Source organism: Aspergillus thermomutatus (assembly GCF_002237265.1).
Source record: "Aspergillus thermomutatus strain HMR AF 39 chromosome Unknown NODE_91, whole genome shotgun sequence".
NCBI classification, from domain to species: domain Eukaryota; kingdom Fungi; phylum Ascomycota; class Eurotiomycetes; order Eurotiales; family Aspergillaceae; genus Aspergillus; species Aspergillus thermomutatus.
The window spans coordinates 65,444-80,588 of record NW_020798140.1 but is presented as its reverse complement, the minus strand read 5'-3'; the positions used below and the strand labels follow the sequence as shown (position 1 = coordinate 80,588).

The window sequence follows — 15,145 nt, the reverse complement described above, 5'->3', positions numbered from 1 at the left end:
GGGTCAGTCTAGATGGAATCATGCCAGACAAGCTATCACTCCTAGTGCACGAAGTGGAGCGCTTGATCACGGCCCCATATGCGCCTTCGCTCCAAGTAAACTTGTACCCCGCTTGATCACAAACATAGAGGAAATGATAGCTGACATATCGATGGTAGAACCTTCATGAGATTATTCAGAATGACTCTCATGGTTTGGTTAATGCCTGGGCTACCCATAAACCGTGCCAAATTGGAGCTTTGGTTGATGTCCTTTTCGACGGACTGTCTCGGTCTCGCTTCGCTGTGCCTTTGCTGAATGCTTTTGGTGAGTGTTCGATGAGCTGTCAATCAAAAGATTAGACTTATGTCTTCTAGTATCGGTATCGGCTGTTTCCAATGCTCTGCTGGAACGGTATCCCGCTGTACTCGACCAGTTCCTGGAGAAGGCCCTGGAAAATGATGATCCTGAGGTTTGTTCATTCACCCTTGGAAGTTGTTCAATACTTCAATGTCTGTCTTGACCCGAATATACATGAACTGATGATGACAGTCGATGGCGCTTTGCATTGCCATTCTTTCTACTCCTCTTCCCCAAAACTTCATTGCTCCAGCTCGTCTGGCCATGTTCATTATGAGGTTGATAAATGAAATGGGAGAGAATCCATGCTCAGAAACCATATTTCCACTCTATCAAGTCATGACCGGCTTGCAACCAGTTCCCGGAGTATTACTTGAGATACCCCCGGAGACAATGTCGGGACTGCAGGTAGAGCTCACTAAGACGTTGCGGAATCTCGACGATCACATGGGCAATCTCCTCTGTCTCGCTACCTTTGCCCGGATCTCATCTTCTTGGGACGTTATTGCCGAAAGAGAACACGGACCACAATTTCCATCTTGGCTGCAGAATGTCAAGCATTTTTTCGGCCAGAAGCGTGGTTTAAAAACTCTGGACCTCGTTATCTTGCGCGTGATCCTCGCATGCTCCGCTAGTTGCAACAACCTGCCAGCAAAGAAGGCAGCCGAGAGCATCCGATTAGCGATCGAGATCTGTGACAGCGTAGAGCAGGGCCTGAAGGACTGCTGGATTGCGAACAACGCTCCCAAGATTGCCAAGCTTTGCGAGAAAGTCAACAGGAATGGTATTGACTGGGAAGTGCAAATGATGGTATGATGCGTTTAATGTACGAGACGGTCGAGTCAACTGTTGACTTCCCACAGGGTGTGACATTCCTTACCTCACTTCTACCAGACACTGCGTTGTCACCTGAAATACCTCGGCTTGCTTTGCAAGAGCTTCTGACCAAAGAAAGACACTTGCGCGAAGCTATACCCCAGTATCTTATTCCACGTTTGGTGAAGGCAAATGCTGTAAGTTACTCGTCGCTCGGATTCAGAAGCGTACTGATTACATCCAGATCCTCTCAGGAAAGCCTGCGATTTGCGATCTTATGAATCATATATTCATGACATTGAAAACAAGATGCCATGACCATAGTGCAGATACGGAGTTAATCGAGTTGTCGAGGTCGGTGCTTCTTGGTCTTCAGAGCCTGGAACCCCGAATCTTCAGTTCAGCCATGGCGACATACGGTTTAGGAGAAGTCAGCCAGACCCTGAACGAATTGAGTGAAAACTTTCCTAGGAAACCACGTCATTCGCAATGCCAGGGTGCCAATCTCTGCTATGCGTCGACTTCCAACTCTGAAAATGAGCTATTGTTCGACTTAATTGTGTTTACTTCCCACATGTCACTGTTGGGTGCAATGGGTTTCGAGGCCAGCAACCCGACTGGAACCAGCAATCTGACAAAGTGTTTACTGAAGGCGAAAAAGATGATTGCAGAAAACAAATGTAGCTTCTCCGAATCCGAACCACGGGATTACCGAGTCAACTTCTCTTTGGCTGGGCTCCCCAAACGAGGTCCCACTCTGAGAGACGATTGGAGGACGGGGATAACAGAGACTCTCATGCTCAACTCGCGCATGACTCATGACAATTTAATTCGAAAGATGGAGGAGGTCTGCTTCGATCTCGAACAGCGTTGCACTACCATTGAAGCACCACTTCGAGCAGTTGAAGATGAGCGTGATCAGATTGCTGTTGAGGCTGAACAACTTCGGCAACAGAAAAGTGAGCTAGAAGTGCAGCTACAGCAAGCTTCTAGCACAATATCTCAGCTGCAGCAAGAAATTTCCCATCTGGAAAAGCATGCTCAGTCAACTTCTGCCCGCGTTGAGGAATTATCAGCAAGCCTTGACGCTGCGCGAAGGGAGCTGGAAGATCAGCGTCGCAACTCCCAAGAAACCACGAATAGTGAAAGAGAAAAAGCTCGAACAAGAGAACTAGATTTTCTCGCTTCAATCACCGAGAAAGAGGATCAGATCGAAGAGCTTCAGGAGGAAACACGGGATTTGAAGGAAGATAATGACGCCTTGCGCCAAACGCTAGATACTGTCTCGAAGGAGAAAGGCACTGCTTTGGAGCATACAATTGCCCTCAAACAAGACATAGTAAGGCTGGAAGAATGCGTTGAAGAGGGCAAGCTACTCCTTGCACAGAAAGATGAAGAAATAAGCAGATTACAGGCAGACCAAGAACGCATTAACTCGAACTCGGAAGCCTTACAAAAGAAGGTACAAAAGTTCCTACTCTTCCTGAAATAAGGAATACTTTGTGCTGATATCTTTCACAGTTGGATGAAGGGTCTGCTCAGGTTCAGGAACTCAAAGCCGCGCTCCAAAATGCTGAGGAAACGCACGGAACTGAAGTTAACACGCTCAAAAAGCAATATGAGTTGCAGATCTCGGAAATAACTGTGGAGGTGAGACATCACAGTTGTCAAACGAAAGTAAAATCTTTTTCTGACTTAGGCGCATAGTACACTGAGAACAAAGAAGAGATGAAGTCTCTGCAAGCCGCCATGCATGTAGCCGCTTCCAACGCCACAAAAGAATTGCAAGCAAGAGAAAAACGAATCCAGCACCTGGAGAGGAAGGTGAAGCCAGAAACTTTAATTCTTTTCGGAGACGCAAACTCACCAGTCTACAGGTGCAACAACTACGCGAAGAACGGGCAGCCAAAGCACGCGAGTTTTCCGAGGCCCAGCAACATATTGGTCGTCTGATGGGTGTGATGGGCTTCAAGCCTGAACCGAAAGAGCCAAAGGCAGCAAGCAAACAACAACGCTCCAGGTCAACGCTAGGGCCATCAAAAGTCGCCACAATACAACAGCAAACGCCTCAACGGGATGAAGAGACACAAAGCCAGTCCGAAAATATGCTTGCTGATTCCTTTGCTTCCTCCACACCGCAGCCTGGACGACGAAGTCCTAAGAGATCCAGAACTGCTGTTGCGGACCAGGATCTGGGAGAGTCAGCTGGTCGAAGCCACGCGAGGCCGCGTCGCACAAGACAAGCCCTTGAAGAAGCAAACCGGAATAGCCAGTCGAACTCGCAACAAAGCAACGCTTCACAGTGTACTCCAAATGCGTCACTTCAGGGGACTCAGTACGGGCCCAACTTGGACGAAAACCGTCTCTACGACATAGACCTCGACATGGATCTGGAGTTTTCGAAGGACTTCATTTTCACCAGCACTTCCCTTTCCGAGGCGAATGATCATATACCCCCACTGCGGTCCCAGCAATAATGCGAAGCAGCCATTAAGAAAAAAGCTCAACGACCAGTCGATACAATGATATTGACTACCATTCAGACTGATCTGGGGACATTGTACCGTATATATCTCGGAATACCCGCTCAGCTGTCTTTCATATTGCGTGAGATGGAAACACAGAGGCAAGGTTTCAGTGGCAGAAGGAAACAGAGACATCTTGGATGCTCCACCTCTAGAACATTCACGTACAGACCTTAAGCGAGCGCTATCACTTTTAGCGGCTGCTCTCGTGAATGCTTTGTTCCAGCCTCTTTAATCCGTTCCGATAGACAGTATAAAACTCTAACCTACAGCTCGTCTTTCCATCTCCTTATATCCTTTCATAAGATAATCTTGCCGAAATACTGTCGCGTTAGAACCATTTATTAGACATACAAAATTGCTGTTCAAGGTATAACAGCTCCCTGGTATGTTTCTCAGAAGCCTCCATGTCCTGATTTCTTTCTTTGAATCAACTGTCCTCTTTGAAGAGCTGCCTTCAGATTGTCATGCGCAAAAGCCTCCCAGTTGTTCCAACGCTCTGTCTTTCTTTGACTTTGAATCCATTGCTGATAGCTGGCAACTGTTTCGAGCGTATCATCTAGAACACCCCTGGTTGGATGAGAAATCACACCGTTCTTTCCCTAGGTTGTGACAAAATGGAGAGGCGCCCAGGTGGAAGGATAGCTCGAAGAGCGCAGCACTTGCACTACCAGTCAGAGAGGGAAACAGGTTTGAACGAAATCAAACACTCAACAACAGAGACGGGATCGACTTTTTCTAGCTTCAGCGATGGGGACAGTGAAATGAGCCTCGTTCATCGACAGGGCGGTGGGATCAGAGGAAGGGTTCCTCGAAACCATCAGGCGAGGGCTCATGGTTATTCCTGGCTCTCAGCACGTTGTCCTCGGCCTGCAACGCGTCGGGACCATGTGCCTCAGGTCCCTCACCGGAGAGTCAGAGCCAATTCACCTTCACTTCATTCACTACTGCCTTCCCCCGTCATTCCACTTCCATCTTCCCTCTTCTCCTCTCCCCTCTCTCCTCCCTCTTCCCCGTCTTCTTCAACATTCTCGCAGTCTTCGTCGTCTTTCTCGCCTTCTCCGTCACCATCCAGCAAAAGAGAAAGAGCAATGACTCAGAGTTCAAGACCTAGAAGTACGCTTCTGCGCCAGCGGAAGCGTCCTTTGCAGAACTCGAGACAGTCAGCTCCATCTCAGGCCTCACGGCAACAGACTCCATTGCAAAATTCCTGGCAGCAAATCAGGCAGCAAACCGCATCTGGAAACCCCGAACGGAATCAACGGCAACAGATACCGCAGGTTCTACAGCACCCATCCACAATTCTGTGTCCGTGGAGACTGTGGGAGTCGGTGGCTGTGAATATCTTCAACATACCGAAGGAGGCGAACACATACTGTCTTTGGCAGGCATTCAGCAAAGAAGGAAATGTGTTTTCGATTGACATCTTTGAAGATTTTCACGGAAATAGAGAATCCAGAGGAAAGCTTCGCTTCAAGTCAGTTAACAGACTCACCTTTTCATTCCATGCATTGGCCTAACCGGTTCAGCAGACCACCCCCTCAGAAAGATTTTTGGCGCCATGGGACGTATCCCATCACACTCTCAGATGGAAAGACCTCATTCGTCTCAATTACCCTCGACCCCAAGCGTCCAGATGTTCAGATTCAAAGTCCTGTTCGTCCTAATATAATGTATCCTGCTGAGGTGGTGGGTCTAAAAGTCTTCCCCTCCTTTACGAGTTTTCAACGCTGATTCTTCATGAACGATACAGAAACTGCCCATAGCGTCAATGGACATAGGCGTTCTCGTCAGCGAGACATCCATGCTGCCAATGCGTACCGTCGGAAATGAAAGAAATGAGCGGGCTTTTTTGGTCATTGACTTGAAGCGCAGAGACCTCTTCGTTCACTTCCAGTTGCCCATCTTCAACATCAAGCAAAAATCAGCTTCAACAGGTGAAACTTACAACCAGTATCGCGTCAGGATTCCATTCGTGCAACTCACGAAAATTTACCAAACACAGGATCCGAAATGGGGTAAAGTCTCACATCTGACTTTCCTGGATTCGCCTGCCATCTATCATCGACGCATTCAAGAGAGCTGGGTCACTTTCACCGATGACCTCTCTTGGAGAGAATCAGATACCTGGTATCGGCAGACTTCCGTAGTACGCAACCCAGATGAGCTATCTACTCTACCTGTGAGCTTGAAGCGGTCGAAGCCAGTGATTGATATTGGTACGTCTTGGTTTGACTTCGACTTTCACTTTCTCCGCCTTCCGTTCGAAACTAATGACTTTGCCCTAGGCCGCTGGAATGCTTTCAGAATAACATATCCCGAGATTCTCAACAAAAAGGATGAGGAGAAATTCGAATCGTTTTGCAACATTTTGAAAGATTACAATATCACCATTGAGAATACCAGGCGATTCTCCATGTTGGACCAGACCCAGGAAAGGCCTCCACCAGTTTGGAGATGGATCGACTTCACAGACTTACAAGCCTCCAAGAAGATAGTATCTTCCCTGGAAGAATTAGTGGACGAATCTTACGTTCACCTGCCTTTCCCTGTTCGGTACCAGCTCGAGGTCTGTCTGTCCCACAATTACCTTTCTGAGTTTACCATGACCCGCGAATTCGCGGTCAAATTGCTCGAGCTAGGTGAATCCGAAGCGGTTAAGCTTCTGGAGCATGTGGCTACCAAGAAAGAAGTCTTTCATGACCCGATGAAGGTCTTCGATCTCAAGTTCGTCAAAGGGTTGACTCACGCTAAGATACCCTCTTACTGTTGCTACATGCGCTCAGCCAGAATTACACCTACCACAATCTACTACAATACTCCATCTGTTGATATCTCGAATCGTGTGATCCGGTATTATATTGAGTATGCTGATCGCTTTCTTCGTGTTCGATTCACGGACGAGAAGCTACTCGGCCGCATCAATTCAACCGTTGACAACACAATGGACGAGGTGTTTACTCGCATTAAAAGAGCATTGGCGAATGGTATCGTCATTGGCGACAGGCGTTATGAGTTCCTGGCCTTCGGTAACTCGCAGTTTCGAGAGCATGGAGCCTACTTCTTTGCTCCTCTGCCCAATTTGACAGCTGCGAACATCCGAGCCTGGATGGGAACTTTCAATGACATACGCAACGTCGCTAAGCATGCTGCGAGGCTGGGGCAGTGCTTCTCAACCACCCGAGCTATAGCTGGCTGCCCAGTACAGGTCCGTTTGATTGATGACGTTGTCCGAAACGGATACACTTTTTCAGACGGTGTGGGACGAATTTCAAAGTTCCTGGCCCAGATGGCCGCTTCAGAGCTCAAGATCAAAACACCAAGTGACGACCCTCCGTCGGCGTTCCAGTTTCGTCTGGGAGGCTGCAAAGGAATGCTAACAGTTTCTCCCGAGGCCCAACGTCAAGAGGTGCACATCCGCAAGAGTCAATACAAATTTGCAGCGGCCCACAACGGCTTGGAGATTATCCGCTGGTCTCAGTTCTCCATGGCCACTCTGAATCGACAGTTAATCATCGTTCTTTCCTCTCTAGGCATTCAAGATCGGGTCTTTCACGATAAGCTCAACGCAATGCTTCAGAGTTTGAACGAAGCAATGGAGAGTGATTCTCAGGCTCTGTGTTGGCTGAAGAAGTATGTGGATCCCAATGAGATGACACTTGTTGTCAGTCAGATGGTCCTGGATGGATTCAGGAGTTCCAGAGAGCCATTCGTCACGTCCATAATGAGACTTTGGAAGGCCTGGCATCTCAAGTATTTGAAGGAGAAAGCAAAAATTGTGATTGATAAGGGAGCGAACTTGCTTGGGTGCATGGATGAGACTGGCAGTCTCAGGGGCTACTCTGAAAGGGTCCCTGCCAAAGGCGCCTCTGACGAAGAGAAGATAGCCGCGTTACCCGAGATATTCGTCCAGGTCCATCGCCCTGACACTGGGAAGTACGAAGTCATTGAGGGTGTCTGTATCCTTGCCCGCAACCCGTCTCTACATCCTGGCGACATTCGGGTAGTCAGAGCCGTCAATGTTCCTCAGTTGCGTCATCTGAAGGATGTGGTCGTTTTCCCACAGACCGGGGATAGAGACATCCCAAGTATGTGCTCCGGTGGGGATCTAGATGGGGACGATTACCTTGTGATTTGGGACCAAGATCTTGTTCCCAAAGATTGGTTCCGCAAGCCCATGAAGTACGCAAGCGACAAAGCCCAAGATCTCGATCAGGATGTCACGGTGAATCACATCACTTCCTTCTTCGTCTTATACATGAAGAACGATTTCCTTCCTAGGATTGCCCACGCTCATCTTGCCTGGGCAGATCGTCTCGAGGACGGCGTCAACGAAGAAAAGTGCGTACGACTAGCCCAGCTCCATTCCGACGCGGTCGACTACAACAAAACGGGCAAGCCAGCGAACATGACGCGCAGCCTGCAGCCGAAGATGTGGCCTCACTTCATGGAGAAGAAGCACAAGCCAAAGGAAAGGATCTACAAGTCCAATAAGATTCTTGGGCAACTCTACGACGCCGTGGAGCGTATCGACTTTGTTCCCAGCCTTGAGATGCCCTTTGATGAACGAATCCTGACATGCCGCCTGGAAGTCAGCGATGATCTTGTGCAATATGCTCGGGACCTCAAGGCTGACTACGATGCAGCCATGCATCGTATCATGGCACAGCATGAGATCAAGACCGAGTTCGAGGTTTGGTCTACCTTTGTGCTAAGCCACGCCAATATGAGCAAGGACTACAAGTTTCATGAGGAAATAGGAATGATATCATCTTCCCTCCGCGACATGTACCGGAAGAAGTGCTATGAGAAAGTCGAGGGTCGCAGCTTCGAGCTGCTTGCTCCTCTGGCAGTCGCAATGTATCGTGTCACCCACGAAGAAATGACTGCTGCACTTCGAAAGTATCGCGCTGAAAACCCCCCCGACGAAAAGCTTTTCCATAAGCCGACTCCCAAAATCGATCAGCTGCCTTTTATCAGCTTCCCTTGGATCCTGCATAACATCCTGGGTAAGGTTGCCTTGGGTCACTATGAAGAACCTGAGCTGGATTCAGCACCCGCTGTGCGCGCACCTCCAATCGCAAGTGTGGATCCGCTCGATCCTGTCCCTGATCAAGCCGTTTCTGTCCACCAAGAGAACCGCAACGGGACCGAGCCCATGCAAGACTCTCTCAAGGTCATCTACGAGGACCCCTTTGGTCTCTTCGAGGGCGATCGGGAACCCGCTCCATCCTCTCAGCCCAATAGAGAGGCAGAGATATCTGTAATTCAGAACAGACGCGAGAGCATCCTATCTCTCGACCAGCTGCTTGATTTTGGCCTTGCAGAACTCGGCTTCCCTCCTTCCATCGACCAGTTACATTCGGCTTTTCCAGGCCCAGATGGCTCTAGCTTGCTGGAGCTCGACGACAAACCAGCATCCGACAAACCTGCTGAGGGGAAGGGAGCGGAAACTGGTTCGGAGAAACAGACGAACATGGTCAGCACGAGCATCAAGGGCAGATGCATCGACATCGTGGAGGAAGAAGATGACGTCAAGCCATCTGCCCTCGACATGCTCTACCAGATATTGGACAGTTAAGACGACCAAGGGGCCCGTCCGCGAGCAAGTTTGGTGTCACATCGCCCAGACGCTCTAGTCGGCTTTCTAGGCCTCATCGTCGAGATACTCCGTACTCGGTGACTATCAATCAGCTCCTGCGGTGCCAGCGATTCGCTGGTTGGACTGGGCTTTCCTGTTGAGTTACTCTCGAAGCGCTGTTCTAGCTTGTGGTTCTTGGTGCAGTCAGGGCCCAGTAATCTAGGATAATGAACTGACTTAGCATCATTTGATTCATGAGTTTATTGAACCCTTCCCCAGACTAAGTTAACAAAAGTAAACATAATCATTGTACCAAGAAAGAAAATTTCTAACTGCGCCGTATCCGTTATGCAATGCAAGTATCCTATCTATAGCCAGCATCAGCCCAAATGCTTCTCTCAAAATGCCAAAATGCCTCCAATCAACAAAAAGAGAAGTTGGCTCGCCCAAGTCCTTAACCTGAACCCATTGTTACACGACAAACTAAGTCCAAAATTTCTCTTGATTTAAAATCTACCATTCCAAAGCGCTCTCGCTCTGGTCCTCCAAAAGTTTGATGATAGGCTCCAAGGTGGCTTTTGTATGTTTCCAATTCGCCACGTGTCGAGTCCGTGAGTAAAAGACAGGACAGGCTTTACTATCACATGCCACCTCATCACCAAAGGGTACACCCATGCAGGATTGACAGATGCGGTGGAGGTCAGAGACCCTCTTTTCGGCCTGCTGCTGGCGCGAAACGAGGGACAATAGCGAGATGTGTGGTTGCTGCAAGCAGTCAGAGCACACTGGGACACCGGTGTCATCGAGTTTGGATCTGCAAACGATACACGATGATGATTTCATGTACGACTCGAGGGTCTTCCTGGTATCTTTTCCGGCGAAGGACGTTGCTCCTTCGACGCGGCGGATTCGCTGGAACTTGGGCATTTCCTCGTACCATTGGCGGACGTTTGCTCCCACAAGGTTGAAGATTCGCTCCAGTGGTGGGATGAGATTCTTGGTGATGTAGTATTCGGCGTCAAGCTCTAGCTGGGCGTCGTGGAGGAGCGTTTCGGGGGCGACACAGCGGTCAACCAATCTTGATCCTGGAGCTCCGGTGACTACGACATAGGGAACTCGCTCTCCATATTGCGGTTCCGAGCGGGGGTCTTCGACCATTTTTTTGGTGCTGATCATGGCGCCGGGAGGGAGTAAACCTCTTTCGCTGTATGTGCCGAGTCTTACTTCCTTGGCGAAACAGAAATCCTGGATCGAAACCCTCCCTTGCATGATCTTCGCACATTGCTTTTGAAAATAGCGCTTGACCTGAGACAAGTCCGCAGTCCTGAAAAGTAACTTGAGTGCCTTCTCTTCGATCTTCTGTTCCGCAGGGGTACCATCTCGTCTTACAGTCTCGATGCCCTTTGCATCGAATTCGGGTTCTTTCTGATTCCTATGCTCATATTTAAAGCCGACGTAGCGCTTCTTGGCGAGGAGCACGCATGGATGGTAAACCTTCTCGAATTTGAGCTTGATAGGGTGCGGATTGATATCGGTGACCGCTTTGGCGATCTCCTCTCCAATATCGAAAGCTTCATCGCGCGTCCGTCCTTTGAGATACACGAAAAGACTGTCCGTATCTCCGTAGACTACCTCGGCGCCCCACCTTTCCACAGAATGAATAAGGGCAATCGCTTTTTCCAGCGTTTCCCTTCCCGATTGAACAATGCTATCCGCAATCTCCGAGCAAGGCATCCGCCCAGAGAATGAGGCCGATGTGTAACCATATGTGACGTTTGCAATCAGCTTGAGAGCAAGTTGTCTGTTGTTGAGAAGACGCTGCAGTACTTTGTCATCCTTGTCCATCTTCATGCCGGTTTTGACCATGACCCGAGTCTCCAATATCTCCGCTAGCATCCTTGCGAGGAGCGATTGCCGTACTTCCGGCTTTGCGTACATCATACCATTCGGTGCAATGTTTATCTTGTCCTTGAGTAACTCCAACACTCGCGGCTGTCTTTTGTAGTCCATGAACCCCATCTTATTGTGGCCTCTCCAAAGGCGTGCCCTTCCGAGAAACGTGGAATAGCAGTAGTTGTACGCAATCATGATGCTGGGATACAATGATTGGAAATCCAAGACAAGAAGAGGACTTGTATAGAAGTCACTCTGAGGTTCCATCACCAACGGAAGACATTCAAGAGCATTCTGCTGACCGACTTGTTTCCTGCTTGGAGAAACAAGTAGGTAATTCTCCGGTTTTGCGATTCGAAACATCAGAGATTCCACTTTGAATTGTGAGCCTCTTGAGAAGACCGAGAAGAAGTCAATTCCCAGGAGACGTGCCTGCTCGCTAGTCCGTGAAATCAATTCGTTAGAGTCCAGGATTTCGAGATTCATCTGGACGCGCGAGACGAAATACTCGACCACCTTTAGCAGATTTCTGGGTTTTCCACTCTGATACAATGCCGTGAGGTCCCGATACGAATAGTGTGGAATTCGACGGTGCAGTAAATGGAACACCACATTTTCCATCGTATACTGTAGCAGATTCAGCTCACTCCTCATAGCTCGCCAGATGTTAATCATGTGTCGACCGGTTACCCGGATCGAAGACGTGTGATTAAAGCCCCATCTGTCAGCATCTTTACCAAATCTTCCATGCGCTTGTGATCTCACTCTGGATAATTCATCGCATATGTCGAAGTCATATTTCTTTCTTGCCCTCTCGATTAAATATCCCCAGGAGCCGTTATGGACTTCGTAGCCGGTGATAATGTCAGGATCATGATAGCGAACAATATCCACCAATCTATTGATCAGATCGAGTTCCGTCGGTTCACGTTCCAGTTCGATGCGCAAAGCCTTCGACAATTTGGATGTCGGCCCATCGCCACTCCCTTGAGCGATCATTCCCACATGAACACCTGGAAGGTAGCCGTTGACGTCGATGTCCTCGTCGTCTGATTGTATACACCAGAAGATGCAGGATATCTCATCCTCCTCCGGATTCGGTAGTAGTACACCTCGAGTGTTCACATGTACTTCTAGGCTCATAGAGCTCATATACTGAGTCTGATGCTCGACGCTCGTAGATTTCCCTTTCTGAGAATACTTAAAACCGTAATCGTTCTTTTGCGTAGGTCCCTCAATCTGCGAAAAAACGTTTGGCTTCAATCGTGGCTCGACATCTGGCTCTTTAGTTGTTTTTGGTTGCGTTTGGCGCTGGGATTGGTCTTTGTCGAACCATTCCATGACTTCCGCACGGCTTGGCGGTACGGGAGCAAACTCCCATACTCTACAAGTGGAAGATTCCCTTAAGCGCTGGTCTATTTGTTCTTGTTGGTATCGGTCCGTCGACGTGGAAGCGTGCTCACCGAGCATAGCAGGCGATCGCCCCGAAGGATCAAAGTCAGGCAGATAATGTATGCTGCTTCCCTCTAGCCGAAATACTCGACCCGCATAATCTCGTGGTCGATCAGGGACATCTTGATCGTCACTATAGTATGCTTTCTGGTAGATAACAGATGGATAACCATGATCTGCAAGCGTTGCGGAAACTTCACTGGCATTGGGGCAGGCGTAACGCCAGCAACAAATCCTAACGCCTTCAGAGATGTTGAATGCATCATAAATCATCGGTGCCAAATCGGACACATAAGTATTTGAATTGCTCGACTCTAGGCCGGACGAGGATGGTTGTAATTTCGAAGTAGGCTCACTTCCGCTAGCACTTTTTGGAGCACTGGCGGGAAGCTGGGAGACAGGCTGGTTGTCAATTTCCTGAGTTGCCTTGAGAGAGCCGTCCTGACTGAAACGCAAAATTGTCATAGGGTCGTTTGGATCTTTGACAACTGGAAAGTTGAGTCTTCCACCCTGTCCGCTTTTCTTTAAACGAGCGTCCTGGGAAGCTGGCGGTGTCGCTTGAGAAGAAACCCCCTTGGTCGTTGTGGCTGATGTACTGTCGCCTGCAGCTTTAGGGCCTTCATTCACAGTGTGAAGGTCAGCAGCTTGCTGAAAGGGGCTGTTGTCTGGCAAGTAAGATGCATCATCATCGAAGAATCTCAGTTTCTTCTGTGGACCACCAGAGTCAAGTATTTCCCGACGTGAGCGCTTAGGATTCCTTCTTGAACTCTCAATCTTGTCATGAGAACCATTGCCACTGTGAAGGTGATTTTGATCATCTTCGTGCAAGTCCCTGCCACGAAGCGGAAGATCTGATGATTCATCCGGCATAATGTCATGGGCTGCACCAGAATCGGGTCCGAAGCTCTGAAATGTCATATCAAAGATTCCATCTCCAGTGCCGTCATCGATTCCGTCAACGACCTCTTCAACAGCTTCATGGTCGTCCGAGAAGAGATTGGAGATGTAATAACCTTCTGAGGAGCACAATTCCATGTCTGTCTCAGCAGACAAGATTGCATTCTCATTGACCTGAGCTTCTCCGTCTCCATCAACACCGATCAGAGACTGTCGCATTTCCATCTGAGTGAGCTCAATCTTGTCTGGAAAAAAGTCCTCAACACTCTCCAAGGCCGTCTTTATCTTCTTCTCAAGGGGGTCTTTCTGCAAGAATTTATCCAAAGTCATATCTCGATTATTTTGGTTGCGCTCTTCCGCAACGATTTGCGACAGCAGTTGCCGAAATTCATCTTCATGGATCCAGCCACCCTCAGAATGGTTCCTGGGATCAGCTGAGAACGACATCAATTCCTCAGGACCGAAGGGGCTACTACCGGGGTCAACGAGGCCCATGCGTTTCTTGCGCCTGCGAGTCTCATCTTGCCAGAGCCCTGCCATACTGGGAACCAGTCGTTCATTCTGAGCGATTGGCTTCAGCATTTCAGTGAAATCCTGATGAAGAGGCCGTTCCTTTATGTCGACGCGATTCAGAATATCATGTGCGCAGACATCTACTTCCAAAGGACAATGGCTCTGCTTTGGAAGAAGTGTTGCATCGGAAATACTATCAGGCTGGATTGAACGATCATGCCACCGATGGGACAGATTCGAAAGCTCAAAGTACTCCGGGATAGGCGACCGAAATTTGACTTTGCTGCACTTCATGTAGGCGCACCCGTACAAATTGTAGTCGCACATCCACTGCGGGACATACTGCAGGTGGCTTTCATATGGCTGCAAGGGGCGCTTCAACACGGCGCCTTGAAGCAGTAAGTCCGCTAATCTGGTCACGTAGACAGGGTCCAGCAAGTATATCTTGAAGAAGAAGCGATATCCCACATAGTAGCCGTAGAACGGAACTCCTTTAACCAGGGTAATGTGAGCGACGAACGCGGTCTTCTTATCGTACGCATTGCGACGATAGTTCAACGCCAGTGCATGGTCTATGGAGAGATGGAGACTCCTGATTGCGGAGCGAACTGCCTTCGGGTGAGAAACAGACTTGATGTAGTGCAGCGCATTTTGAACTAACCCTGCTCGGGATCTAGAGGCCCATCGTATTCGATGTAAAGATAAGGAAATGCGCCATGTACGTGGACGCAGACCTTTTGGCCAGTTTCTGTCGCGCCGAATATTCTGATCACAGGCACTTTAGATTGGTCATATTTCCCAGCGGCTCCATCCCTGTAGGGAAGAGGAGGATCAAATTCTGATGGGGTCGCCTGATAATGATCCACGCAGTTGAGGCGCACTTGAAAGGGCTCCATCGAATGCTTTCAAGGCAGCCAAAGCCGTCTGCGACATAGCGCGTGGAAGCAAATCAAGTACCATATCATTTACGGGCACAAAAATAGTGGCATAGCCAGGACTCCTTGCGATGATCTTCGTCGTTTGAATGGGACTTAGAGGTAGAACATGACGTGTAACGTAATCAACATACGTACGCGCCCCGATGGGTAAGAAACGCCTAGTCACGTGATTGATACCGATGATATCGCCG

The 15,145-nt window shown here is 49.0% G+C and overlaps 3 protein-coding genes across 3 annotated transcripts; 2 read left to right on the top strand and 1 right to left on the bottom strand.

The window, feature by feature from the left end:
• Positions 1-20: 20 nt before the first annotated feature.
• Positions 21-3,632, top strand: CDV56_107319 (uncharacterized protein; the record flags this gene model as incomplete). Its single annotated transcript, XM_026760938.1, has 9 exons — positions 21-95; positions 159-306; positions 357-451; positions 532-1,149; positions 1,203-1,352; positions 1,400-2,617; positions 2,677-2,805; positions 2,863-2,979; positions 3,033-3,632. 9 exons carry the CDS (start codon positions 21-23, stop codon positions 3,630-3,632), a joined length of 3,150 nt encoding a protein of 1,049 aa, XP_026614562.1.
• A 1,139-nt stretch (positions 3,633-4,771) lies between these two features.
• Positions 4,772-9,261, top strand: CDV56_107053 (RNA dependent RNA polymerase; the record flags this gene model as incomplete). The annotated part of the gene is made up of 4 exons (XM_026760672.1): positions 4,772-5,157; positions 5,213-5,369; positions 5,434-5,899; positions 5,969-9,261. 4 exons carry the CDS (start codon positions 4,772-4,774, stop codon positions 9,259-9,261), a joined length of 4,302 nt encoding a protein of 1,433 aa, XP_026614561.1.
• A 513-nt stretch (positions 9,262-9,774) lies between these two features.
• Positions 9,775-14,912, bottom strand: CDV56_106754 (DNA-directed DNA polymerase zeta catalytic subunit REV3; the record flags this gene model as incomplete). The annotated part of the gene is made up of 2 exons (XM_026760373.1): positions 9,775-14,624; positions 14,678-14,912. The coding sequence occupies 2 exons, from the start codon at positions 14,910-14,912 to the stop codon at positions 9,775-9,777; spliced, it is 5,085 nt and encodes a 1,694-aa protein (XP_026614560.1).
• Between the last annotated feature and the right edge of the window lie 233 nt (positions 14,913-15,145).